This window comes from Notothenia rossii (assembly GCF_949606895.1).
Source record: "Notothenia rossii genome assembly, chromosome: 4".
NCBI classification, from domain to species: domain Eukaryota; kingdom Metazoa; phylum Chordata; class Actinopteri; order Perciformes; family Nototheniidae; genus Notothenia; species Notothenia rossii.
In genome coordinates this window covers 73,608,107-73,632,920 of record NC_136902.1, presented here as the reverse complement: position 1 = coordinate 73,632,920, position 24,814 = coordinate 73,608,107, and the positions used below count along the sequence as shown (strand labels likewise).

General features: G+C 39.6%; 3 protein-coding genes and 1 long non-coding RNA gene across 8 annotated transcripts in view; 2 read left to right on the top strand and 2 right to left on the bottom strand.

Moving 5' to 3' along the window:
- LOC307036735 overlaps positions 1-10,915 on the bottom strand; it is a 36,534-nt gene extending 25,619 nt beyond the window's left edge. Inside the window, exons 1-2 of the long non-coding RNA XR_013807433.1 lie at positions 10,775-10,915; positions 9,474-9,618 (exon numbers count right to left, since the gene is read on the bottom strand). This is a non-coding gene — a long non-coding RNA (uncharacterized lncRNA). The remainder of the gene's footprint in view (positions 1-9,473; positions 9,619-10,774) is intronic.
- On the top strand, positions 4,743-10,479 carry tmprss5 (transmembrane serine protease 5). 4 transcript variants are annotated; one of them, XR_013807431.1, is made up of 14 exons: positions 4,743-4,872; positions 5,669-5,807; positions 6,122-6,202; positions 6,579-6,692; positions 6,987-7,122; positions 7,337-7,450; positions 7,549-7,592; positions 7,738-7,900; positions 8,101-8,228; positions 8,991-9,089; positions 9,206-9,348; positions 9,482-9,634; positions 9,763-9,852; positions 10,283-10,479. XR_013807431.1 is itself a non-coding variant. In XM_079677301.1 (13 exons), the coding sequence occupies exons 1-13, from the start codon at positions 4,870-4,872 to the stop codon at positions 10,289-10,291; spliced, it is 1,383 nt and encodes a 460-aa protein (XP_079533427.1). In that variant the 5' UTR covers positions 4,743-4,869; the 3' UTR covers positions 10,292-10,479. The 4 variants fall into 4 exon arrangements, 1 of the variants encoding a protein (XP_079533427.1); XR_013807432.1 differs by having other exon boundaries at positions 8,044-8,228; XR_013807430.1 differs by lacking the exon at positions 7,337-7,450 and having other exon boundaries at positions 8,044-8,228.
- Positions 10,916-11,904: 989 nt separating the features above from the next.
- Positions 11,905-13,768, top strand: pih1d2 (PIH1 domain containing 2). Its single transcript, XM_079677308.1, has 4 exons — positions 11,905-12,006; positions 12,206-12,332; positions 12,468-12,742; positions 12,905-13,768. The coding sequence occupies exons 1-4, from the start codon at positions 12,001-12,003 to the stop codon at positions 13,040-13,042; spliced, it is 546 nt and encodes a 181-aa protein (XP_079533434.1). The 5' UTR covers positions 11,905-12,000; the 3' UTR covers positions 13,043-13,768.
- A 254-nt stretch (positions 13,769-14,022) lies between these two features.
- On the bottom strand, positions 14,023-23,911 carry dixdc1a (DIX domain containing 1a). Of its 2 annotated transcripts, none has more exons than XM_079677303.1 (16): positions 23,568-23,911; positions 23,290-23,467; positions 19,915-20,072; positions 19,656-19,801; positions 18,109-18,198; positions 17,804-17,857; positions 17,654-17,704; positions 17,292-17,396; positions 17,116-17,169; positions 16,932-17,021; positions 16,249-16,326; positions 15,666-15,827; positions 15,499-15,565; positions 15,199-15,307; positions 14,844-14,952; positions 14,023-14,611 (listed from the first exon to the last, which is right to left on the bottom strand). In XM_079677303.1, the coding sequence occupies exons 2-16, from the start codon at positions 23,310-23,312 to the stop codon at positions 14,528-14,530; spliced, it is 1,380 nt and encodes a 459-aa protein (XP_079533429.1). In that variant the 5' UTR covers positions 23,313-23,467; positions 23,568-23,911; the 3' UTR covers positions 14,023-14,527. The 2 variants fall into 2 exon arrangements, with proteins under 2 accessions (XP_079533429.1, XP_079533428.1); XM_079677302.1 differs by having other exon boundaries at positions 16,932-17,024; positions 23,568-23,910.
- Between the last annotated feature and the right edge of the window lie 903 nt (positions 23,912-24,814).

Sequence of the window (24,814 nt, the reverse complement as noted above, 5' to 3'; positions counted from 1 at the left end):
GGGATCTCTCTAAATGACTGTTCCTCTCAGAGATTTTCACTCCAACTTTCAATGAAACCTGACCTCAAAACAGCAACCTTTAACATTTAAAAAAAGGGAAATGTATCTAAAAAAAAAGGAATTGATTTACACGCTGAATATTTACACCAAAAATAATAAAAGCATATTTTAAATGGAAGTCTAACAGTCTACCACCAGGGAGCAGTATGCTACCACAGCTACCAGCCTCTGCAGAGTGAGGGGAAATAATTAGCACCAAGTTTTCTTTTGTCATACAAAATAATGGATATCAGCTGTTCTTTTATGATTTTTAGATTTAGTTTACTCTATTAACTTTCCTTATGTGTCCAATGTAATATATGTGTGGTCTTATAGGGTCAAGTGTTTAAGCAGCAGTGACTCAGGAATAACTCATGACACTGGTATGCACTCACCTTTAATATTATTTACAGTTGTGATTCAGTAGTTTTACCAGCAGGTAGCATGATTGCTGCACAGGAAGGTTAACTAAAACTAAAGTAACGAGCCTCTTTTGAAAATATAAGAAGTAAAAAGTGCAGGTATTTGTGTAGAAAAATGTAAGAAGTAAAAGTAAAAAGTTGTCAGAAAGTACTGATACCATAAAAATTACAGTAACAAAGTATTTGTACTCCACAACTTCCCACCTCTGAGCACGAGGTGTGAGATGTACTGTGTTTGTGTGTGTGTGCATGTGCATGTGCATGTGCATGTGCGTGTGCATGTGTGTGTGTGTGTGTGTGTGCGTGCGTGCGTGCGTGTGTGTTGGGGCCATAGATTAGTGGTCTCCATCATCACCCTGTGCTGCATCATGACCTTGACAGCTTTCGCATATTGAACAAATTATATGTCATCATGACATTGCAAAAAACCTCAGCCATGCTTTTGCACAAATAAAGGTTTGTTCATTAGTTCTTGACCCTATACATTTGTGATGCATTCTATCCACATTATAGAGGAGTTTAGATCAATATTTACATTTCACTCACAGCTGTTTGTATAGTGTGACCTATACTCTGAAGATATCATTATCTTGTTCACATTACAATGTATGTATACTGAGTATGTGTGTGAACATAAAGACCAATTGATGGTTCTGTTCACGACTATTAAAGATTCAACCATGCTTTCATATAAGAAAATGTTTACAATTTGCCTTTCATCACTTGTCAATCGCCTGGCATATTAATCAATTGTTTAATGGTTCCATCTTTTACCTGAAAATGTAGAAGTTGTGATCTTTTCATCTTTATCATAAGCCAGAAACAATATCCCCTTTTATATATTCAACAGGGTTGAATAAATAGTTCAGGCATTTTATGAAATACACTTATTTTCTTTTGTTGTTGACAATTTGTTAATCTGTATGTTGCATTTGAAGCTGGAGCCAGTTATAATTCAGCATTAAGGCAAGAACCACAGGCTCTGTCTTATATGAAATAACTCAAAATCTCCCTTGAAACAACACTTTTGTATTTTTCACTTATGTTATTGTAATGAGAGAACCTAATATAACATGTTTATCAGTGAGCGTAAGAGGTAATGGTAGGCAGATGTTGTTACGTACAGTATGGACACAACCAGGTTATTATGCTTAGCTAACTGGCTGCTGAATGTAGCTTAATTCATATAACGATAGGAGTGATTTCAGATAACATTCAGTAGAAAAGTCACACCTTAGTTTAGTTTAAAGGTCCCCTATTATACTGTTATACTTTCATGACTTTATTTAAGGTCTCAGATATATACAAAACATGTCTCTGAAGTGTATGGCCTCAAAATACCAAACAGATCGTGCATTGTAGCATCCCATAATCCCCTCTGTTTCAGCGCAGTTTCAAAAGTGCTGATTCTCTGCCTGTTACTTTAGATGAAAATAAGGAGCCACTCCCCACGCCGCTCCGAGAGATATTTGGTTAAAAAGAAAACAATGGTGCTCTAGGAGGAGATTCAGGTGATAAGGTGGGGGGGGGGGTTACCTTGGTTGGTGATTGGCTAATGGTTACACAAGCCAAAAAAAATTGTTATGACATCATAAAGTGGCCAAAATCTGATCAGCTCATTTTCAGAAAGGTTTTAATATAAATGGATCAGGACAAAAAGTGAGCGAATGTTTTTTAATGAAACTTTCAGACTCTCTTTACACAGAGGGGACACATGTCTATAAAAGACAGGAAAAAGTGGATTTTGCATAATAGGTGATCTTTAAAACTAACATTTTAGGCCTAGACATTTGGAATTTGACGGGTGGTTTTAATAGGTGTACTCAAACGTGTGTGATTGTGCGGTGGTGCTCTGTCAGACAACACAATTGCATTTTGATTGTGCCTTTAAGATGCTCCACTTTGCCCTCTAACTGTGGGCCCAAGCCTTAATGGCAGCCTCCGCACAACTCTCCTGACAGTCCACACATTAATGAGTCAGGTTTGAATGGCTTGGTGGGCTGGACTGTGTCAAAAAGCCTTTGAGGCAAATGTTGCCATAACTTTGAAAAGAAGCTTCCCTCCCTTCTGCTCGGTTCTACCCTACTGTGGGATTTCAGAGCCGGGATGGAGAGACTGCATCTGATGTTCAAGGTCTGGACACTGAGACAGGCACACAGACCAAATAATACTTCATCCCCACTCATTTTTTCAAAACAAACCAACACTGACCAAACCTCCCCTCCCCCTTCCAACATGCCTCCCTTCCCAAACCAACACAAACACACACACACACTCACACACTCACACGACAAACTCGCTTGAGATGTTTTAAGTGTTCCCCAATATGTCCAGTTTTAATAGTGTTTATCAACTGTAGTTTCAACTTCATGATCATTTTAGAGGATTTTGGTGCGGTTAATTTGTACTGTGCTATAATGAGTATTTTAGTTATTTTGCCCACCCCATTTAGATCATTTAATATTAGAAATAAAACATCCAAGTATGAATAGGGCTGTAGCAAGTAATGATTATTTTTAATTATCAAGTAATACGTTAAATATTGATTTATATAATTTTTGTTCTTAGATGTCAGGAAATCATGAAAATTGTCCTGCACAGTTTCCAAAGAGTTACAGTTGACATCTTCAAATTGCTTAGCTGCAAATTGCTTTGTTCAATCCACTGCAGACTATATCGTTACATTACGTTATTAGAAAAAAATAGAGAACATTGCTTGATAAATGTCTTCAAAATAAGGCAAGTCTTTTTAGACCTATAAAAAACAGAACAGCGTCACAAAAACGACTGTGTGTTGCAGGACTGCATTAGACTGAATTTACTCTTAAGCTACAGGTGTAACTCCTACACTGAGAAAATACTTTTTATATTCATAAGCAACCACAACAAGTAAGGACCAGACAATTATAGATTACTGTTATAATACTGAAGAACAGTGTTAAAGAATATTTACAAAAGGATAAATACACAACATTAACTTCTTGTGTGACTAAAATACTTAGCCAAGGCACATTCTTCATATCTGGGACTATATATTAAACGTCAAAACATTTTGATGGAGGATCAAAATAATCATTTGATAGAAGAACCTTACATGCATGTCCTTGAATGAAAATGCTCTTATTCTTTGCCCATTGATTTCTAACAAAGTGAATGGCAGCTCTGGGAGAATACATTTCACCAGAAGAGGGAGACAACAAGTCCCAGGAAGAGATGCAGCTGTGTTGTCGATGCTCTTCATTTTGCTTCTGCAGAAGAACAATTGAGCCCATTGCTAAGATGATCAAATATTATAAACTTCACAAACCCTAGTGTTACTCATTTCAGATGCTGCTCTTTCACGTGCATTGGTCATTTCTCCATGTTTGATTTCCAAATATTTCCATGGCACCTGTTACATGAGTGGAACAGATCTGAGCCATTTCTCAGATTTGGCCTTGACAGTTGGACAAGGAGGAATTTTCTTCCTGGCATTTTTTCCCATCACCTGGACTCTGACTCATCCCGCGCCATGCATATAGGAGATACATAAACAACCTTTGTATTACATATTATTTAACCTGGCCTAAATAATTCATTTCATTTCATTTGAATATATCAATAATTCGTCTGAGAGGCGACGTGAACATAGGCTTTGATCTCCCTTGAATAAGCCTCTCACCTTTTTCAAAGAGCACATCTCAGTTATTAATTATTCTTACTATTCTTAGAGTTAATGATTGCTTTATGCTGCCACTCACGCTTCCTTTTTCATACCACTTAAAACAAAGATGACATTTTGAATGCAGAAAAGGAATATTGAATAGGCCCTGTTCAGCCAGGCAATAGCATCAGATTCTAGTTTATTGCCAGGTACGTTTACTCATATTGAATATTGAAAGCGTATGACTGCGAGCAGTGGAGAGGGAGAAAGTCTCATCTGTCAGCATTTTGTTTCTGAGTGTTGAGAGATGATAGCTTTGGATTCCAAATGACGGGGATGGACATGATATGAGACTTTCAACAATCTGCAATAATGACCTTTTCGCCGAACCTACAAACTGTCAGGTAATAAAATGTCTCAGGTGCAAATGGCCAATCTTTTGGCACGGGTAAAAAGGGTAACCTAGCAACACCCGGTGTCCTATCAATAGTTAAGCTTGGAGGTATCTCTGGAGATGCTCCCCCCCTACAAAGACCCGGTTCAGCCTGCTTCAACAGGCCCCGTGACCCCCCCTGGACGAACAACAGCCTCATTCTCTGCTCCACTGCTGACCTCATTGTCTCTTTGTGAAGGGAAAATCCAGAGTTGCATTCTGTTAAATGGTGCATCCACTACGAGAGGGACACAGCTCTCTACCTCCAGCTCAGGCCTGCAGATGAGCACGGACACCGCTGCCTTTTCCTCAGGACTGTACGACGGGAAAACATGGTAAGAAAGGGAGACTAAATATTCACTTGCTCCATCTGTCTAATGCAATCCTGACACCTCTTTACTTTCACCATCACAATGTACAGTAACAGCTGCTGATATAGCGTTAACCTCAAACTTGTATCACACATGTTCCTGTCACTGGTTTATTTTGAAATGATTCAGGTTCATCCTATAATGACACAGTTGCATGGAATGTGTCAAGTGTTCATTTGCATTATAAGCAACTAATGCTAATTCCAAATGTAAAATGATATGTGTAGCTACACCCTAGAGTTAATACAAGAGAGCAGATGGTGTAGCTTTTATTTAGGAGGATTTTGTACTGTAACATGATAATACCAAGTCTGCATCTCACGTCGATGAAGAGATTTTTTATAATTACCGTAATACTCTCAATATGTTGCTTTTAGACACAGCTGCTCGTTGAGGAGTAATCGCAACCAAAACACTCTCACTCCAGAGGGAAACAGCTTTTTTTGATAACAAGTATTGTGTAGCATGTGTAAAAGACTCAAAACAGACATCCAGAGACTTTAACATGCTAATTGCTATCATGCATGTTGAGGAGATCTAGTAAACACACCTATAGCTCTGACTTCATACATCCGGAGTGCGCAGTCTTGATAATATTCATGTTTACTTAACTCCTAATTAAATCTGACAGAGTCAAGTGCACTGTGTCGGAGGAGCAGATGTTCAGCGGGTAGTTTATTTTACAAGTAAGCATATTTGCAAAAGACTTTAACAAAACAAGCTGTTATCAGGTCTGACTGGCTAACTTGACTTATTTTAGAGTTTTGATGGAGACACATTATCAGTGATTGAGAACCCGGCAGCTGTCAGCCATCCCTTCCATTCAGAGAAAGCTGCAGGAGTGACGGAGCCCAAGGGAGTGCAGGGCTGGTTGAAAGGGATTCACCCGACGACTCACGGTAAGCTCCAGTGGTGCACCCGCTGAGTGGCGACAGTCTACAACAGCAGTCGTGCATCACCAGTACAAAAACAAAAAAAAAGACACTGAATACAATCCTTTACACTTCATTGATAAGAAATAAAGCTTTTGGATTGAAATGTCACAGTATAGATTTGCTTTTCAACTCTTAAGTGTTGTGCAGTATAGAATTTAGCTTATCAATAATCTAGTCCTGTTTGTTAACGTTCTGTATACTAAATGTAACCGTTGACATTTAGTTATTTCTCTCAGGTTTAGCAGGCATCATGAAAGGTCTTAATTGTTTCTTTACAGCTCAGAGGCTAGTGAGGCTGCTGGCGGCGGTGTGTGCTGTCGGACTCTTGGGAGGCTTGGCTGTAGGTGTCTGGTTTCTAGGTGAGTCATTGTGCTGAGATAGAATCATTAAATTAGCTTAACTGTAACCAGGAAAAAAGTACAACATGTCTTGTAACAGCTATTCAAGCTTCAGAGCTTGGCAGATTTTTAAGGGCGTTTATTATCAGCATTTGACAGGACTGAAAATGTGTATATGAAGGTGCAACTAAAATGATCTTAAAAGATTGTAGTTGAAGGGGAAGCAACACCTTCTCTTATTTGAGAGGCTTTTAAAACTAGCAAATGTTTTTTCTAATGAATGTCTGTTCTGAGGTTCTAATTCAGAACCTCTGTTAACATTTAGTCGAAACAATACACTTCATGTTTGCTCTGTCAGTGGCTTATTAAAAGTCTGATTACCTACATCTTCATCTAGTCAAACTTCTGCTGAAGCCTTCCTACTCCCAAAGTCCAGTGGGACTTGGGGACACAAAGGAGACGTCTTTCTGCAACGTAACCGAAGATATTTCTATCTCTGACCCCAGGAAAGGTCTGTGTTTCCTCCCCTTTTCATCCATGAATTAAATACTGCAGAATGTGTGCTGGCTGCTTTGATTTTTTGTTTAATAGCTGTGAAATTATCAATCAATAGCGTCATCTTGTTGTTCACTCTTGAGACAGGCCCATTGACTGACATGAAAACATCACTCATAACGATCTCCTTGACTGTATTAGCATAGATACTTGTGTTTTTCCTAATCATCCCCCACTTATAAAACACGCTCGTTCATTACTGTTGCCTGAGAGCTTGTCTCTGGAGGGATTTTCAATCAATCAGGTTCAGTGTTTTACAGAATCAGCCCGGAGAACTCCCTGCTGGAGATCCAGCTGGGGAAGCTGCCCACCTGGCTGCCAGTGTGCTACGAGAGGTGGAACTCTTCACTGGGAACGCTGGTCTGCAGACAGCTCGGCCATTTGAGGTTTTTCACTTTGGACATAATCGTACACCCTTAACACTGATTGGGACTGCAGCTCCCACTCATTAACTTATAGCTTTAATCCAAGCCGGCTATGCCAAGGTTGAAGTCCCAGCTTATTTATGATTTTCCAATACCCCATTTGCAAATTTGCATCAATGAGTCTGAATGATCTGAACACTCATTCCCACTATTTTTGCATATGTTCTCTTACCAGACTGACCAAGCATAAAGGAGTGAATCTAACTGATATCGGGCCAAACTTTACTAATGGCTTTATACAAATTACCTCGGAGCACAAGAGCAATCTGGAAAATATGTGGGAATTCAGGTAAGGCAATTTGTCTGAGGACATCATACTGGTAATGAAGCAGAAAGCTACTGCATAATAATGATGCATCATTAGTTACACAATTTATTTTCATTTAGGGGGAACTGCATCACAGGGAAGGTTATCGCTTTGCAATGTTTCGGTGAGCAAATTAACCTAACTCTTTTTGTGTGATTTTAAATCCAACACCCCGAAGTTCCATTATAAAAATAAAGCTTGTGAATGCTGCAATTTGCTGTTGTGCTTTCTGACCAACCCAACTCCTTGATGAATGGATCTCTGTTTAGAGTGTGGGACAAGAGCGAAGCTGCCCAGGATAATCGGGGGGGTCGAGGCCACGCTGGGCAGGTGGCCCTGGCAGGTCAGCCTCTACTACAGCAACCGTCACACCTGCGGAGGCTCCATCATCACCAGTCAATGGGTAGTCACAGCTGCCCATTGTGTGCACAAGTAAGACAGCTGACCTTCCAGCACTTAAAGGGCCGGGGCTACGGACTAGAAGGAGAATAATCAGTCATTAGCAGCTGCGCCTCACTGGACACACAACGGTTCTTATCAGTGTCTTCTTCCTTGCTTCTTTTCTCAAATGTTAGCTACAGGCTACCTCAGGTGTCCAGCTGGGTGGTTTACGCTGGTATTGTCACCCGCAGCTCTGCGAAAATGGCTCAGCACACAGGATATGCGGTGGAGAAGATCATTTACAACAAGGACTATAACCACAGGAGCCACGACAGTGATATAGCACTTCTGAAACTGCGGACACCTTTAAATTTCTCAGGTCAGTCTGTGAAGCTCTTTGAAACCTTTGAACACAAAAGAGATAGCGGTGCTTCAAACACACAACAAAATGTCAATGCTTCGACCTCAGTTTACTGTTTATTTTCTTATCCTGACAAATTTCCGAAAACAAGCCTCTATTGAACCATAAAAGGGTATCAATTATCTCGAAAAAAAAATGTTTATTAGATCTACTCCTTCCTCATTTAAAAATCCAGAATCAATGAATGTGCAAATGTTTGTACTTTCCAAAGTTTAACCACTTGACAAGATGTCTACTACTTCACTGAGAATCTATTTACAGTTTAAGTGTACTGGAGGCCTGAAGTTTTCACACCACATTCCTGTAAATTGCATATTGGACAACAAGTTTTTTTAAATGAGATTTAAGGTGAGCACAGAGATACTTTCCCCATGGAGTGGATACAACAGCCTTCGAGTGTCAAAACTCTGCACATTCATCATTCTGCATAACCAAGGGAAGCGACAACATGAGAAAAATAGTATTTCAAGTTGAGGAAGACTTATGGGACCTATTTAACAATGGCTTGTGTACCCAAACATATTCGCAGTAAATGGAGACTTGAGGGAGCCTATTACAAGACAAAACCCCAACACGGGGAAATAAATCCATTCTGGTCTCTCAAACAGTGTTGAATAAAAAGCCATTACAACTACAAAACATATCTGAATACAAAAATCATAAACCAAGTTATCATGTTCCAGCCTGTCAGAATAATTATGTAAATTATTCTGACACCAGATACAATTGGGCCCGTCTGCTTGCCTCAGTACGACTATGATCTTCCAGGAGGAACACAGTGCTGGATCTCTGGATGGGGATACACACAGCCTGACGGTGGTGAGGCAGTACTGCTCTAAAAATAATTTACATCTGCTGCAAGTCTAATTCACACATGATGACAGTGTGCCAGGTGTATTGACAGAGCAGCATTAAACCTGTGTCTTCTCACTCAGTTCACTCACCTGACACCCTGAAAGAGGCGCCTGTTCCCATAATAAGCACAAAGAACTGCAACAGCTCCTGCATGTACAATGGAGAGATCACACCACGGATGCTTTGTGCAGGATACACAGAGGGAAAAGTGGATGCATGCCAGGTCAGAGTTATGTTTTGAAGACTGGCCTGCAGAGGCGTTTTAAAGATTCATCCTCTTTTATGTGACTTGTTTACGGTAAAACCCTGGCATGATGAAAGCTGGGTGAGTTTAGTGTTTGTGTCTACCTCTCCAGGGGGACAGTGGGGGTCCTCTGGTTTGCCAGGATGAAAATGTATGGAGGCTGGTAGGGGTCGTCAGCTGGGGGACAGGCTGTGCTGAGCCCAACCATCCAGGGGTTTACACCAACGTTGCTGAATTCTTGGGCTGGATCTACGACATGATTGAGGTAAACAGGCTTTTTAGATGTGCGAATAATCTGCAAATTATTTCCTCAACAAATTAATTAGTCTAGAAGTGTCCTAGTGTCCAAGGTGACATTGTCAAAATGCTTCTTTTTTTTTTTTACCAACAAAGATGCCCATTTAACTACCAAGACAAACGAAAAATAAGAGAATCATTTCATTTAGGAAGCTGGAACAGGCAAATGTTCAACATTATTATTAGGTAAGGTAATACATTAAGAAACTAATTGTTGAATAATAATATATTGCTTTTGTTTATCAACTAATTGGTTAATCAACTAATCGTTGCAGCTCAGTAGTAGCAGTAGGCCCACATCAGATATAAGAATATTCACCTTCATTTGGTGCCACATAAGTACTTTTAATGTTGATACTACATTGCTGAGGATGCTTCTATTACTAATTGTACTTAATGCTGGACTTTTACTTGAATTTGAGTTTTCAAAATGCTATTTTTGCTTAATAGATGAGGATATTTGTTATTATACTCCACTCAAGTCATATCACTCATTAATCAATTGTATTCACCGCCAGCATTGAGATAATGTAGTATTGGCATCTAGAAAATAACAGTAAACTATATAAGTACAGTTAATAAACCGCTTGCTTATAATGACTCTTTGTTTTTGCAGACTTACTGAGGGCTGAGGGAGGCTCAGAAAAAAGAAGCAAAGGATGCTGTTGATGTTTGAGACATTTGAAAAACAGAGTTGATATTTTTACTTTAAATGTCCGTTGTATTATGTACACATTAAGACAATCAAAAGACATTATGCATATTTACGTGAATTTTTGTATGTATTGAATATAAATTATGCCTCTTATTAAACTGTGTCCGATGTGATTACTGAGCTGCAACTCTGCCTCCGACCACCAGGCGGCTTCTCAGTAACCAGTTTCCATAGCAACTAACAACATTAGCTAAGACACGTTAGCTGTTTGGCAGACTTGAACTAACCAAAGTGTGTTTTATTTATCTTTGTTTCACATTTGGAGCCTAATTTAATAGCACAACTAATATATTATACTGTAGACAAGCTATTTGTTCTAAATTCAAATATTTGCTACCTTTAGTGGCTTTCTAGCCTCAACATTAGTGTTTGCTAACTCCAAAAGTTAGTTACCTCAAGATGTCTGGCAGCAGAGGGGATGTTTTACAGCAAGTCAACCAGTTCTGGTCCATCCTGGATGATCTTTCTCAAAATGACCCCGCAGCATACCGCGAGTTGATAGAGAAGCAGATGAAAGAAGGAGCTGGATTCAGTGCACCGCCTGAGCTAGACTCCTGTATTCGCACTGAAATGCTGGTAAGTTACGTCGTTTGCATTAGCTTAAAAATGAACGGTCACAAGATAAGTTTAACTACCAAACCTGCAATATAAAATGCTCTGTGACGACAAACAGTGCGTCACAGCAGGGAAAGCACAGGTGTTTCTCATTAATAATAGACCCGTGCCAACCAGATAAGTGAGCTATATTACAGGTGTGGAACCAAATTAAATGACCCAAATAAAAAGCCACAGCTGACGCTTTAAACATGAATGCATTCCTTTCTTTCCAAAACGCATCTGTGCCTTTCAACTTTTTATTAAGGAAAACGATAAGTTTTGTTTCTCCTTGATTATGACTTGTACTATTGCTGGCAACTTGTTACAATTAACATTTTAGCAGTAGGCCTACCCTGTATGTGAAAAGGACACAGAATATAATGGTCACATCATTTGGTGTAATGCCTGGCATTGACAGAAAAAAGTATTGCTTTTACTAAGTTACACTTTTTTTTTGTAAGTGAATGTGTGTCCACTGTGACAATGCTCAATAAGCTCAATGTGTATCACCTACTGCACCTGTCTGTCTAAAATAGCTTAAACTATATAATCACAAAATTACTAGATTACCAAATTACCAAATAGTGAAGGGGGCCATCACAAACTCCCATAGCCAATTTAAGCATCTCCAAATGGATTGTTCTGTTCAACCAACAGTATAACACCCAAAACTATTCACTTTACTGTCACAAGATTGAGAACAAACTGACAAATAATATTTGTGCCGAAGCTTAACTGGTAATTATTTGCAATATTTTAGCTTAAAAAACGGGAATGGACTTTTCCCTTGTGAACATTGCTTCTACTCTACTTTGTATCCCTTAATAGAAAAGCTGCCACCCCTGTGTGTGTTTTGGTTTAGAGATAGGGTGTGTATTGACAGGCGTTACATCTGTGTTCTCAACAGGAGCCAAAGAAAGGGTCACTGTACATCAACATATGCAGCTGGAAACGTGTGCCTGCAACTCAGGATCCCAGCAGGCCTTTACCTGTGTGTGCAGGAAAACTGGAAACAGACGAGAATGAAGGTCAGAGTAAAAGTCAAAGTTGTGCAGCATCACAAGTTACCGAATCAAATTCGCTAGAAAGAAAAAAAAATACATTATAGTTTTTCTTTTTCCAGGCATCTGCACTGTGTTGGATGTGGCATTTAACCCTGCAGTGCTACAGGAAAGTAAGAAAGACAAAACAGAAGTGTACATGCTGACCCTGAGCTTTGCCCAGCAGCATCATGGGATGAGGTTATCTCAGGAGTACACTGTCGTCAGCTGTAGCCCAAAGAGTAACCCAGAAGACTTGCACCGCCGCCTTGGGTTTCATCAGTGGCCTTACACCTCCAGTAAAACAGACACAGGTAGGGCAGAACGTTTTATACCCAATAAGCCGCCACAAGCCCTTTATTGTGGATCTATTTTTCTTTGCCGCTGCAGGTGTATTATCTTTCACCTTCTACCAAAGTTCCTAATAATCTATCATGTTCTTTTTACAGCCAGTCAGACCCCAGCTGACCTCCTGCAGCAAATAACCGCTCTACGCTCAGAGAAACAAGACCAGGACTCTGGAGCCCAAATTGACTTCAGACCTGCAGAGCAAATAAATATGGATTTGATCCAGGTCATCTCCACCACATTTGTGCAGCCTCAGAAGCCTGAGTACCAGCTCGAGGAGAAGACAGATAAGGAAGGGGTTGCTCGCAGCATGGAGATCACATTGGATCTGCCAAAGGTTTGCTCCATGTCCGAGTGTCAGCTGACAATCTCCAAGGTAACCGGTTACACACTCCTTTGAACAGTTATGAACAACTTTAAAATCCAATGCGTCTGAGTGCGTAGTGGGATGTCCTTAATATAATGTTAAAAAAAATACATAGCGGTTATCGTTCTACTTTTGTGAGTAAAACTGAGCAGTGATTTTATTTGTCTACAGGACGACGTCTTACTGGAGGTGGAGGATGTCTACTATTTGCTTCTAGAACTCCCCAAACCTGTTATTGAAGACACTGCATCGGCCATTTTCAATAAGAAGAATCGAACGCTAACTTTGAGAGTGGATGTTTTTTTATGACAATTTGACTAAATAGTGAAACTAATAATGAAGAGAAGAGGTGAGTAGTGCTGGAAATGGGCAGAAGAAACTGTGAAACTAGGAATGCATTCTGATACTGAGATTACCTCTAACCAAATAACCAAAACAAGCTGAATTCATGCTACAATATGCAATCTGAAAAGCCTGAAAAGCCTCAAAACAATAAACAGCTCCCCTGTAAACTGATCTGTTCCAAATCCATCTGGCTTTGTGCAGGAAACGATATATACAAATAAAAGCCCTCTCATATTTGTATCCATGATTTGTTTTTGTTTCGTTCTACCCGTGAATTTCTGGGTTTCGCCAATTTGTCCTTATTTTGTACTTCTCTTAATATTTTTAGGAGGAATCAAAAATACTTTTTACTGAGATAGATAAAATAATCTGGCTTTCACAGATAAAAAAAAATAGTATCTATAGTTCAATTTTACATTTTAGAAATATATTTAAAACACATGAATATCATATTATCAGATTAAGATGTGTAACAGCATGATAGTTTTTGAATTATTCAATGTGTGTATTTAAATAACTCTATTGGTCCACTGATCCAATTTAAACCCATGGAGGATTTCAGCTTCAGAATGGCTTACTCTTAGATGCTAGATCATTTTCCTGTTACATCAGTGCAGAAAGAAATAGATATATTGTTCACAGTACTTCCATTTCAGTCCTGCTGAAAGCTTATGCTGACAACACAACCAATCTGCCACACACTTTTATAAAAGACTGAGATGAACACAATAATTGTTGAATGTGTCACTTTGTCCTGTGCTGTGTGGGTTGATACACAGCAGCAAGCGTCATTTTTAACCCCCAACAATTAATTGACATTAATTACAATCTATTGCTTTTGTTTTTAATGTGTGGGTGTATAAGTGTAGGTGTATAATGGCTTTGAGCTGGAGTACAATATAATTACTCTAGGCACGTTAAATAATTGACAACAAAATTATTCATGCTGCAATAATTCATGTTTATTAAAACATCAAAATTGATGCAGAACATCAACATCACTATTTGGCAATCTGGAACGTGTGGAAAATGTCAGTAAACATTTTTATTTTAAGGTTTGCATATTATGCACGTTTACAGCTTTTAAGAGCACCGGTCCTGATGTGTTATTTGTAAATTCAAAAAAAGCAATCTTTCATATTAAATATTCACGGATTACATCACTTACATGACCATACATTTTTAGTCTTACAAATTCATTTAGAAACTGCAAAAATGTATAATATTCATACCTTCAAAATAAAAAAAAGTGGTACTAAATGTCAAAGAACAGATTATTCATATGAAACATTCACATTTAAAACATGGTATCGTACTGGTGTTAAACCCATTGGTCCAAGTTAATTGTATTATTAGTATTCTCTATTATGGCATCACAAGTGCTCTCAGTGAGATCCTGGTCCAGTGGCAACAACTGAGGTTTGTAGTGGTGTTCTGTGGCTTTTGGCTCTACCTTTTCTCTCCGTGGTCCTCCTCCACCCACGCTACAATCTTCCCTTCCCAGCCCGGCACGACTGCTCCGTCCTGGAATACCTGAAGCGCCAACATCCATCATTAACATATCTAAGAACCACTCACATCTACAACGAGCAAAGGTCTGGATTGAAAGTGAGAATGACTACTCAGTCCCCCTGCAGTGTTATTTGAAGTATAGCACAGCCGCGGCTATTATTAGCATATCTTACTCTATAACTGCCATTTTATATTTGCCTGCTGACGTTGATGTGAAAAGAAGTAGAGGCTATAATTTTCCTCCCACGCCTACCTCCTCTTTCACGGTGCCAAACTCCGGGTCGAGGGCCTTGAAGTGATATCTGAAACTGCCTTGTCTGTCCACCGCAGCCTTGAAGTCTCGCAGTGTCACTTCACCCAGCCTGTGAAAGCGCACTGTCAGTCATGATCTATGCACATATACACCCACATGGACATTAAGCTTGACAAGGATTTACATTTTACAGCAAAGATTCTGAAGCATCTATATGTAGATCAAGTCATGCCTGGATTAAGCCATGTGTCCTCGGTGAACACAGCAATTTGCTTAAAATGCATGCATGCTACAATGAGGGGAAAAAAACAACAACGTTACATAAACCTGTTATAAATTGTTTGTTTCTTCTCACCTTTTTGGGATGTTAATCAAAAACGGAGTGAGCGAGCGATCAGTGAAGTAGAGCACTTTAGTGGAGATGGCGGTGTCCAGTCCCGGGCTGCTGTGTGAGTGCGCCATTTCTGGAAATAATCACAAACACAACAAATGCTGTTTTTCACAACCAGTCTGAAATGGATCTCGCCTCACAGCCAATCATGCCCACTCCATAAATAGCAGAGTAATTGCATGGCACAATTTGATTACAACAGAGTTGAGGTGTTGCAGAGGATGACAAATCCCAAACAAACAACAAGGATTCTGTTTGTCTCACTTGAGCTCTGCGGCCAGGAATCCCGCTCTGTCGAGGTGGCTCTGCGTCCCGGGGACTTAAATTCCTCCTGGAAGAAGAGCCATGGTAAGCATGATTTGTTGTTGACTCACTCATTAGGGGACAGATGCGTTAAGATTTTCTCCGACATGGTGTGTGTGAGTAAGTACCCCTCGGTCCTGTCTGCGCTGGTTGTCCAGAGTGTGTACCCGGTCCATGAGGCTGCTCACCCCCTGCTCCAACGTGTCCAGCGTGTGGTGTTGGGGGTCATGGCCAGAGAAACCGTCCCTCAGACTACGCAGGGCCTCCCGGACCAGCTGCAGCTCCTCCCCCTGTGACAAACAGCTTCTTTATGGTTAAACACTTTCTGCAAGGTTTCGATTTTCATATTAAGGCAACAAGTCTGGAAGACATTTACCACTGCGAAAAACATAAAAATGCATAACAAGTCTCATATTTTAATAATTAAAAGTTCAGAGACTGTGAAATGAATGACCTTTAGCTTTTCAATTTTGTTTTAGTAGATCCTGTGCGTCAAAATATTGACTTATTACGATATCATGTTAACCTTGTACCTTATTATTTTGATAGGAATATCTTATCATTTAGACAAAGACAACATTCTGACTTCATTTTTCTTATATTTTTTCTTTTTCTACTAGAAATGAGCTTTGATACAATAACCACCATTGACAAAAATAAACAGCAATTGATAGTATTAAAATAAAGACCGCTATAAAAAAGCATACGTACTGGGGAAGTGTGTTGGAATACTGCAGGAGATGTAGAAACCACGGAGTTACTGTAACCATCGCTTTCACTCCTGAATGACTGCAAAAATAAACAACAATACATGTAAATATGTAATTAAGGCTGGCGGATTTTCAAGGATGAAGCTGGTAATTTTTCATAATAAGGTTCAACAAATGCCATGATAAGATCAGTATCTTACCAGCGTAGCCAAAGCCTGATAAACCTTATTCCCCTGTGCTTTACCTTTTAATCCCCTATTGTTGGAAACAATGCTATTTAAACACATCAATAAGCTTCTGTTGCAGTGAGTGACATGTTTCTTCATCACTTTAAATCCTCACCAAGTGTAATTCTACGGCTGGAAATAGTCCCAAACAAATGCATACATTTGATAAAAACATACTGCAAATAGGACATTTTAAAAACATATTTCTCACCCCTTTGAAAATATTTATATACTCAGTAAAACCCCACAGGCTCGGGGCTGTGCCAGAGGGTTGTATTGGAGAAATCATTGAGCATTACATTTTTTATTATGATAAATAATATCCATAAAATCCACATAGGCCTATAGTTAAGCTTTTTGATTTTTTTTTTTTTACTTTTGTACTTAACCAGATTGAAATTAATATTTGAATTGATATATTACTTTATATTGTTAGAAATCAGATCTGGATCCCTACCCGTCCATGGCTGACTTCGTTTGCTTTATGTTGGGCCTCATCAAGCTTCTGCTGCTGCTGCTGCAGTACTCTGTCTTTCCTACCGAGCTGCTGCTATGTGAAAAGAAAGATGGATGACATAAGTCTGCATATGAATGTATCCATCCAAAGAATGCACTGAAGTGTGAATAATAAAAGATGATACCTCATATTCACCAAGCAATTTGTTCCGGTCACTCAACTTATGTTTGAGCTCCGCCTGCAAACAGAAATAAATCGGCTTGATATAGAGCGTTATGTTGCTCTCACATAAACCTGCCTCCACAGGTTAAGCAAGTCAAACATTTTATCGTGTCAAACGGAAATCATCACTTGTCTCACATTTTCCCCTTCCAGCTGATCTTTGGCCATGTTGCACCTCAGCAGCTTCTGCTTTAGCTGCAGCACAGCGTCCTCCTGCACTGCCAGGCGCTGCTGCAGAGCATCCTAATGAGAGAGAGGGAGATCAAAGAAACGTCCATAAGAGACCTGAATACAGATACACAGCATCCACCTGCCTCATCTACAGCATACCCTTCTCCAAACTTTATTGTCTTATAAAAAGTGAAGAGTATATCAAAATGTTTGTTATAGAAACTGCAGAATCCTCAGTGTAGGATAGCACAACAGTGGAATGTATTTAATTATATTTTCTTATGAGATTTAACTTGCACACAGAGGTGAACATAATGTAAGAGGTTTACCTTGATGGCCTGAAGGTGGCGTGCCTCCTGTTTGTTTCTCAAGAGTTCCCTCTGAGAGCCACACAAATGAACAATGGCATCAGAGAAAGGCATTCTTTTCTTGTATGGCAGCTCATCTATATTAAACCTAATTGCATTTACTCACTGTACCTTGAGATCAAGGCCTTCCTCAACACTTTGGTCCAGACGACAGCGGATTAGGACCTTCAAAGGGAGAGGGTATGAGAGCGTAATTAGAGAAAGGAAAAATGTCAAAACCTATGAGGAGGCAGTGGGCCTGCACGACAGAGGGCTAGCAGATCAGAGAGATTCAATTGTGCTCTACACTCTCCACTCTGGAGAGGAGTGATGGTTGCAAACATCATCACAACAGAAGGGCTGACACTGACACTTCACACAGAGAGAGAGGCGAGCAAGTGTTGGTTTCTCGAGTTAGCAGAGAGAGGGCACTGTACCAGCTGCTGTTCAGCGCTAGCCCGGCTGTCTCCCATGCTCACAGATCCATCCTGGTCCTCTTCTGGGAGGGAGCCATGGAGCAGCAACGACTGAGGGCAAAACAGACAATATAAAAGTATAAAGTAAAAGCCTGTAAGCAGTCAAATGTAACTAACCATGGCAGGGGAGCATCATTTATTTCTGTATTACAGCAGTTTAGACTCTAATACTTGGCTCCACAACAAGTTTACTATTCCCACTAATAAAGCCGGAGAATTAAACTGGAATAAACCGTATCAAATTTAAAGGATAATGAAAAGCCTGAAAGGGTAAACACACACTGCAACTAACCCACATATACTGTACAGTATAAAGTACAGGTGCAGACACAAACATAATCAAAGTGCAATGTGGTGTATCCAGGATGCCTGAGGGTCTATTTCTAAGAGCTACAATGTTTGTTTCACTTCATTCATTTGAAATACTTGGAAATTCTTAGTTGATTTAGAGGTCTAGTTAAAAAGGGTTTAGAATGTAAAATATGTGTTCTACTTTTTCAAATTTGGATCCCAGTAAGAAAAGAAAGACTTTGCATTATAATGGAAAAGTATTGTCCATCAATATAGTTTTTTTTTATTTGACTGGTTTGGTTTTCTTTATGAAGTCTATTTGTCTATGAGAACTGCACAGTTTTATAACAATATAATGAGTGCATACCACCTATTATTTAATGTTCCAATATATACTGTATGTTGAGAAAAATTATAATCTATTAATAAAGAAATAATAAAAACACCATATAATTAATATAATGTTCAAATTGTTGCACATAAAAAATGTTGCTAAATTCTGTGCACTGTCCCTGAGAAATAAATAAATAAATTAGATTAAATGACCATATTTTAACCTGTAATATGCAAGTAATATGAAGTACTTTTAAAACAAAAGCATGTTATCCAATATTATTAATTAACTACTGTAAATCCAATATTTGCCGTCCCTGGAGATTCCCATTTATTGTTTTCACTGCATTAGAGGCATGTAGCCACTGGATCAATCATTACTATCACAGAGATTACTTTGCACGCATGTGCTAATAGTGGACCAGCTTTGTATTGATTTTACAGTGGAAGAATAGAGATTATATTTTCAGCCTGACCAGCAGTTGAGAGATTATAAATAGTGTCAATAAAAATGGACAAATAGAGGTCTGGAGGGTCAATCTTGTGATCAACGAATGCCTTCATGAACCCCAAGTAGAAACTTTAACACAAATGTTACGAGTCCTATCTCATACGTTTCGATAGAGCTGAGGGCAAATCAGGTGTTTCTTTCTTCCTTATTTCAAAGTATTTTTATTATTGTATCCGTTTTTCTCAAATGTATTTGATCTATTTTGAACATGTGGGCAGAGGATCAGAAGTCTGTACGTGGCTAGAATCTCTTTGTGCTATATTTGAGCTGTTACCTTCTTATGGGGCATCTGTAGTCTGTGTGCCTTCTGTCAATGTGTTCATATCAAAGGAGCAGTGGTTTGCTTTTTAAGTGTGTCATCACCGGGACTTACCTGTAGGCGGAACACCATCCTCCTGGCCTCCTGCATCTCCTTCTCCAGCTGCTCCTGGTGGGCGTCCAGCTGCTCCTCCCAGGATTTCTCTTCCTCCTGCACATTGTGCCCGAGGGAGGGACACAGTCCACACAGCGACACATCCTCTGGAAGGGAAGAGAGTTAGAGGGGAGATGAGGCTATGGAGCTATTCTTTTTCTTTGTTGGGATTCATTGCAACGCATCTTGCTCTGAAAGAGTTGATGTGCAGCCAACCAACCTGTGACATATTTCTTCTCTGTCAGCTCAGATTTGTCATCCCAAGGTTCGCCTTGGTCCTCAGACTGATCATGGAGTGCTTCTTCTTTAGGGGTGTCAGCGCACTGGGTGATAACATACTCCTCTTTGGGGGAGTGAGCAGGGCTGGCTGAGCTCAGGCTGAAACAGATGGTGGGCACGGGAAGGAATGAGTGTGTGTGTGTGTGTGTGTGTGTGTGTGTGTGTGTGTGTGTGTGTGTGTGTGTGTGTGTGTGTGTGTGTGTGTGTGTGTGTGTGTGTGTGTGTGTGTGTGTGTGTGTGTGTGTGTGTGTGTGTGTGTGTGTGTGTGTGTGTGTGTGTGTGTGTGTGTGTTTGCATCTCTGCCAAATGAATAGCAATAAATAAACCCAGAAACATAAAATGGAGATATACCCTTTAATAACTCCTCAAAGATCATAAACATGTGAGTTAATCACATTTTCAACGTGCAATGCCCGTAAGAATACAGTGTACCACAGAATATGTGCAAATAATGACAGAACAGGATGGAATCCTGATCAGAAATACCCAGCGGGGACAGAGTTGTTCAACTCTATAATGTTTCCCACAGGACATTCTTTACATAGTTTGCTAACCCTTTGGCCATCTTTTCAAAACCATATTTTGTATGGTCTCTGAGCAGCTGGTTTTCTTGCAGCTTTTATGCATTTGTTTTTTCTGAGAGCATCTTCAGCAGCCTGAGGTACAAGCAGGCTGTCATCTTCAATGCTCTGTTTCAGAAATAGGTTACAGCTACTGTGACCTGTGACCTATGGCATTATGTATGCTCCTTTAACATGGGATTCCTTTCGATTTCCACTCTGTGTCTTCATGGGAAAGCAAGCCTGCGTCTGCAGAAATAGATCTTAACTCTATGCTTGAGAGAAGGCATAAAGAACCATCACAATTCATGTCCCTGAGGCCAAGAAAATCTGAGAGGGAAAAAATAACTGTGGACTTAACTGTGGGATAAAACTGTGTTTAAACACCAAAGCATGTCCTGAGGGATTGCATTTGCTCAGTTAGGAAGAACATGTTCTTCCCATTATACATATGTAGAGATTTAGATTGTAGTTGATGAGATTTTCTATTATCCAATAGTATTACTCAGCACAAGCTAATACCACAACAGACAGTAAACCCGTAACACGTGTATTATCTGTCACTCTAGCATTCACGCTGCCTCTTTATAGAATAATTGTGCACACGTTGCTGTGAATGTTTATTATATTGTGCATCTAAGTTCTGCCTCTGAGCCACCAAACAAACTCAGAACAAGATTAAGCGGCTTTGTTAGGCTGTACTGTGAGCTAATCTCAGCACACTAAATGCTTACGATGACAATGCAAGTTTGGACTGTTAGCATGCCAACATGTGCTAATAGCACATAACACAAAGTAGAGCTGTTGGAATCTTTTGAAGGTATTTGGTGAAAAATCAATAGTATTAGACCAATAAATAAAAAGACCTGTTGATGGCGTTAGATATCATTTTTAATTGACACGCCAAACCAGCAGTGGATAAGAAATGTCACAAATGAAAACAAAAATGTCAACCTCATGGTGGCACTGGAGGGAAAGTCAATGGCTGACAAAAGTTATTATGATTCTTCGTCTCACATATCTGTCTCTCTGGATATCTTTCTTACATTTGATGGAAGTTCATCCAAAGGTTGATGAGACATTTCAATCTTGAACTAAATGGATTGTAGACCAGAATGTCACCACACTGAGAAACCACTGATTGTTCAGTCCTTCCCACTCTTCAGAAAGAGTAATTGCATCCTCTCACATAAAAAGAAAATGAACTGAGCTTCTTATCAGATGCTGCTGTGATTATCCCTAAGTGTTTCTGGAAAGGGGATCAAAGCAGTTGCCTTCAACTAATGTTGTCATTGCAAACGATGACATTATCAAGATACCCTCTATCATTGTGTCGGCAGGCAGCAGTTCAATAAACTAAAAAGTGTCCTTTAGTCGCCCGCTGTTGTTTGCTACACCGAAATAAAACACAAATAAAGATTTGGAACATACGGGCAAACCAAGGATTACGCACTGGGATTTGCAGGAGATGAGCTTCAGTGCAACAGATTATCTGATCAGCAGTGGTGGAAAGTTACTAAGTACATTTGCTACACCACTGTATTGAAGTGCACGTTTGCAGTACTTTATTTGACTTATTACATCTGCTTCATACCATTTCAGAGGTTTGTATGTTACTTGTAACTCCCCTATATTTACCTCCCAACTATATTTCCTCCATAAATCCAAATCAATGTTCTCTTTGGGCCTCTGGTTATATTCTAGATGCTATTAATCATTATCAGTTTCATCAAAGAGACACTCACCTTCCAAACATTTAGAGTGGTTTCATTTTCAATAACTTTTGGAGTATCCAAAAGATATATTTCAGATATGATCCCCCCTCTCTCCTTTTCTCTCTGGATTAACGTCTCAAGTCGACTACTAATTTTTATTATCATTACAACTGACTCAGGGGACATAATGGGACATTAAGTACAATATCAAAAGCATAATCATGAACATCTGTTTTAACCATGTACTGTTACACTACTTCACTTTAGATCTAATACTGTTATCTGAATGGAAACCCCCCCTAGACTGATCGGTTTTGTTAACCTGTTTATATTTTAATTATCTTCTAAACCTGATTTTGGCATTGTATATATTTTGAATCCCAACATATGTTAAGATTGTCTTAAACTTTAAATGTGCACTCTTCCCACATTGTACTGTAACTGGGAAAACATACCGTTTTGTATTTTACATTGAAATGCTTAAATATTTGTTTATTTCCTAAATGATCCTCTCAAGTCTTGTCAATTTTGTCTTGTGAACTGTTTACAGAGGCCAGATCCCTATTGGGATGTCCTAGAGTTAATACTGAACTGCATCTCGTCTTGTAATTGTACCAAATCTAGGCAAGGATGCTGGCTTTAAAACATATCTTCATAAGTGAGACTGTATTGTAATTGTCATTTGAATACAATTTAAAATGTATGACCTCCATCCTGATCATGAGATGGAAGAGCTGGTAATGGTAGTCACATAGTGGTTGCTAGGCAATAGCAGCCCAGCTCTGAGAGACAGGGACACACCTACTGCACCGTAAACACAGTGAACAATAACCTGCACAGTTAAGCTAGCAAAGTCATATTGCAATGGTGAAATGCATTACTAGCATTAAGCCTGATCCAGCATGCTGATAAGAGTATTGCCATGATGTATATCCTCTTGAATATAGGCCTGCTGTATTTATATCTCTGCTACGGATGCACTCGGTAGACAAAAACAGCACCCTGGGTTGACATAATGCTATAATAAAAAACTGCTCTTACCATTTCATCTGTTTGGCTCCCATGCTGGTGTTTACTGGCTTAACCTCCCATACAGTTGCAGCCCTGCATCTGGGTGATGCTCTGCTTCTCAGTCAGGACCATAGCCCAAACAGGCTCAGACAGCAGGGAGGGGAGCAGCCCTGGAAGCAGGCGACCAGAGGCGTCTCCACGTCGCACACTGTGTTCAATCAGAAATAACAGCACGTTTAAAGCCAGCCATCAGCATATCCCTAAAAAAACAAAGCTCCAAATCATACCCAGAAGCCTGTCTATCATACCTAGGCTCAGTCCTAGCTGGCAGTAAGAGAGACAGAGGGAGAGAGGGTGCTCAGCAACAGCAGAGACTGAAGTCTGCCTGGTTTCTCATGGCACTCGCCCTGTGCCTGAGCTCACCAGCTCCCATTCACGAACACAATGTTTTTTGTTCTTTGCAGACGAGGACTGATGCAGCTCTTGTGCATCTTTTTAGCCTTTTTTCTCTGCCGGTCTTTTTTGCATTCTCCTCCCTCTCTCCTTCCCCTTTTTCTCTTCTGCTCGGACGCACTGGCTTTGTATCAGTCCTTCCTTCTTTCAGTCAGAGTGGATGTCAGACATGGCTCTGTCTGGGTGTGTTTACCCTCCCCCCTCTCTCTCTCATTCCTCCTCCCTTCTTTCCTCACTGCTTTCTCCTTTCACAAGGAGGAGAGATATTTTTCTGCTTCTCACTCCTTTCTCTTTTTGTGTTTACTGTATTTCCCTGCAGCTAAAATGAGAGCGTGTGGATCGACAAAAGATAAATTATAATCTGTGTTTTTGTTTGATTCAACCAAATCACAAGCTTGCATAACAACAACAACAACATACCACGCATGCCGAAACATGTCAGAGGTTAATGATATATTTACACAGTCAGAGGAAGTATGGGGAAAAACACAAACAGAAAATGGTATTTAGAAAATGAAAACATCAACCTACAGTTACAGCTCATTTCAGATTATTCATGAACGTGTACTGCATGCAGTAACCAGAAGTTTAACAGCAATGGTGAAGGGAAGACCAAAAAACACTTTTTTCGAAATAAAATGTGCTGAAACATTAAAGGCACTTTATATTAAAGTGTTATGTTAGCACCTTGGGCAGTAGGCAACATAAACAAAATATGTTATACAACATGTGCTGATAGTGTTAAATGCTTGCTGTAAAGCACTCTGCCATTAAGCTGTTAGAAATGTTTTGGCGTCACCAGCAAGAATGTTAAATAGGTTTGTAAGTGGCAGTTTGCATATGAGCCCAGAACAAAATGGCAGTGCTTTAAATTCTGAAAGAGCACCATCAACACATGATTTAATGAGCTAAAGAGCAATATGACACAGACATGGAAATGTGTGTAGTAGACCACCAGAGTAGTGCAGCATTCAATTTACACTGCATCCAACAGCAGACGCAGGAGTGTTTAGATACATTAATATTACTAATATTACAGTTGGGTCACTTGTTTTATTCAATAGATGAAAGGACACAAATAAGTTCAAACCACATCATGCAG

Bases quoted from the DNA above. Each gene is read 5' to 3' on its own strand.
- tmprss5 (XM_079677301.1), top strand. The intron at 5,808-6,121 runs GTAAGCTCCAGT...GTTTCTTTACAG, and splicing joins GATTCACCCGACGACTCACG to CTCAGAGGCTAGTGAGGCTG. The intron at 7,451-7,548 runs GTAAGGCAATTT...ATTTTCATTTAG, and splicing joins GAAAATATGTGGGAATTCAG to GGGGAACTGCATCACAGGGA.
- pih1d2 (XM_079677308.1), top strand. The intron at 12,333-12,467 runs GTAGGGCAGAAC...TTCTTTTTACAG, and splicing joins CTCCAGTAAAACAGACACAG to CCAGTCAGACCCCAGCTGAC. The intron at 12,743-12,904 runs GTAACCGGTTAC...ATTTGTCTACAG, and splicing joins GTCAGCTGACAATCTCCAAG to GACGACGTCTTACTGGAGGT.
- dixdc1a (XM_079677302.1), bottom strand. From the start codon at position 23,312: ATGGGAGCCAAACAGATGAAATG. The intron at 15,566-15,665 runs GTACTTACTCAC...CTCTTCTTCCAG, and splicing joins AGCGCAGACAGGACCGAGGG to GAGGAATTTAAGTCCCCGGG. The intron at 14,953-15,198 runs GTGAGAAGAAAC...GCGCTTTCACAG, and splicing joins TTGATTAACATCCCAAAAAG to GCTGGGTGAAGTGACACTGC.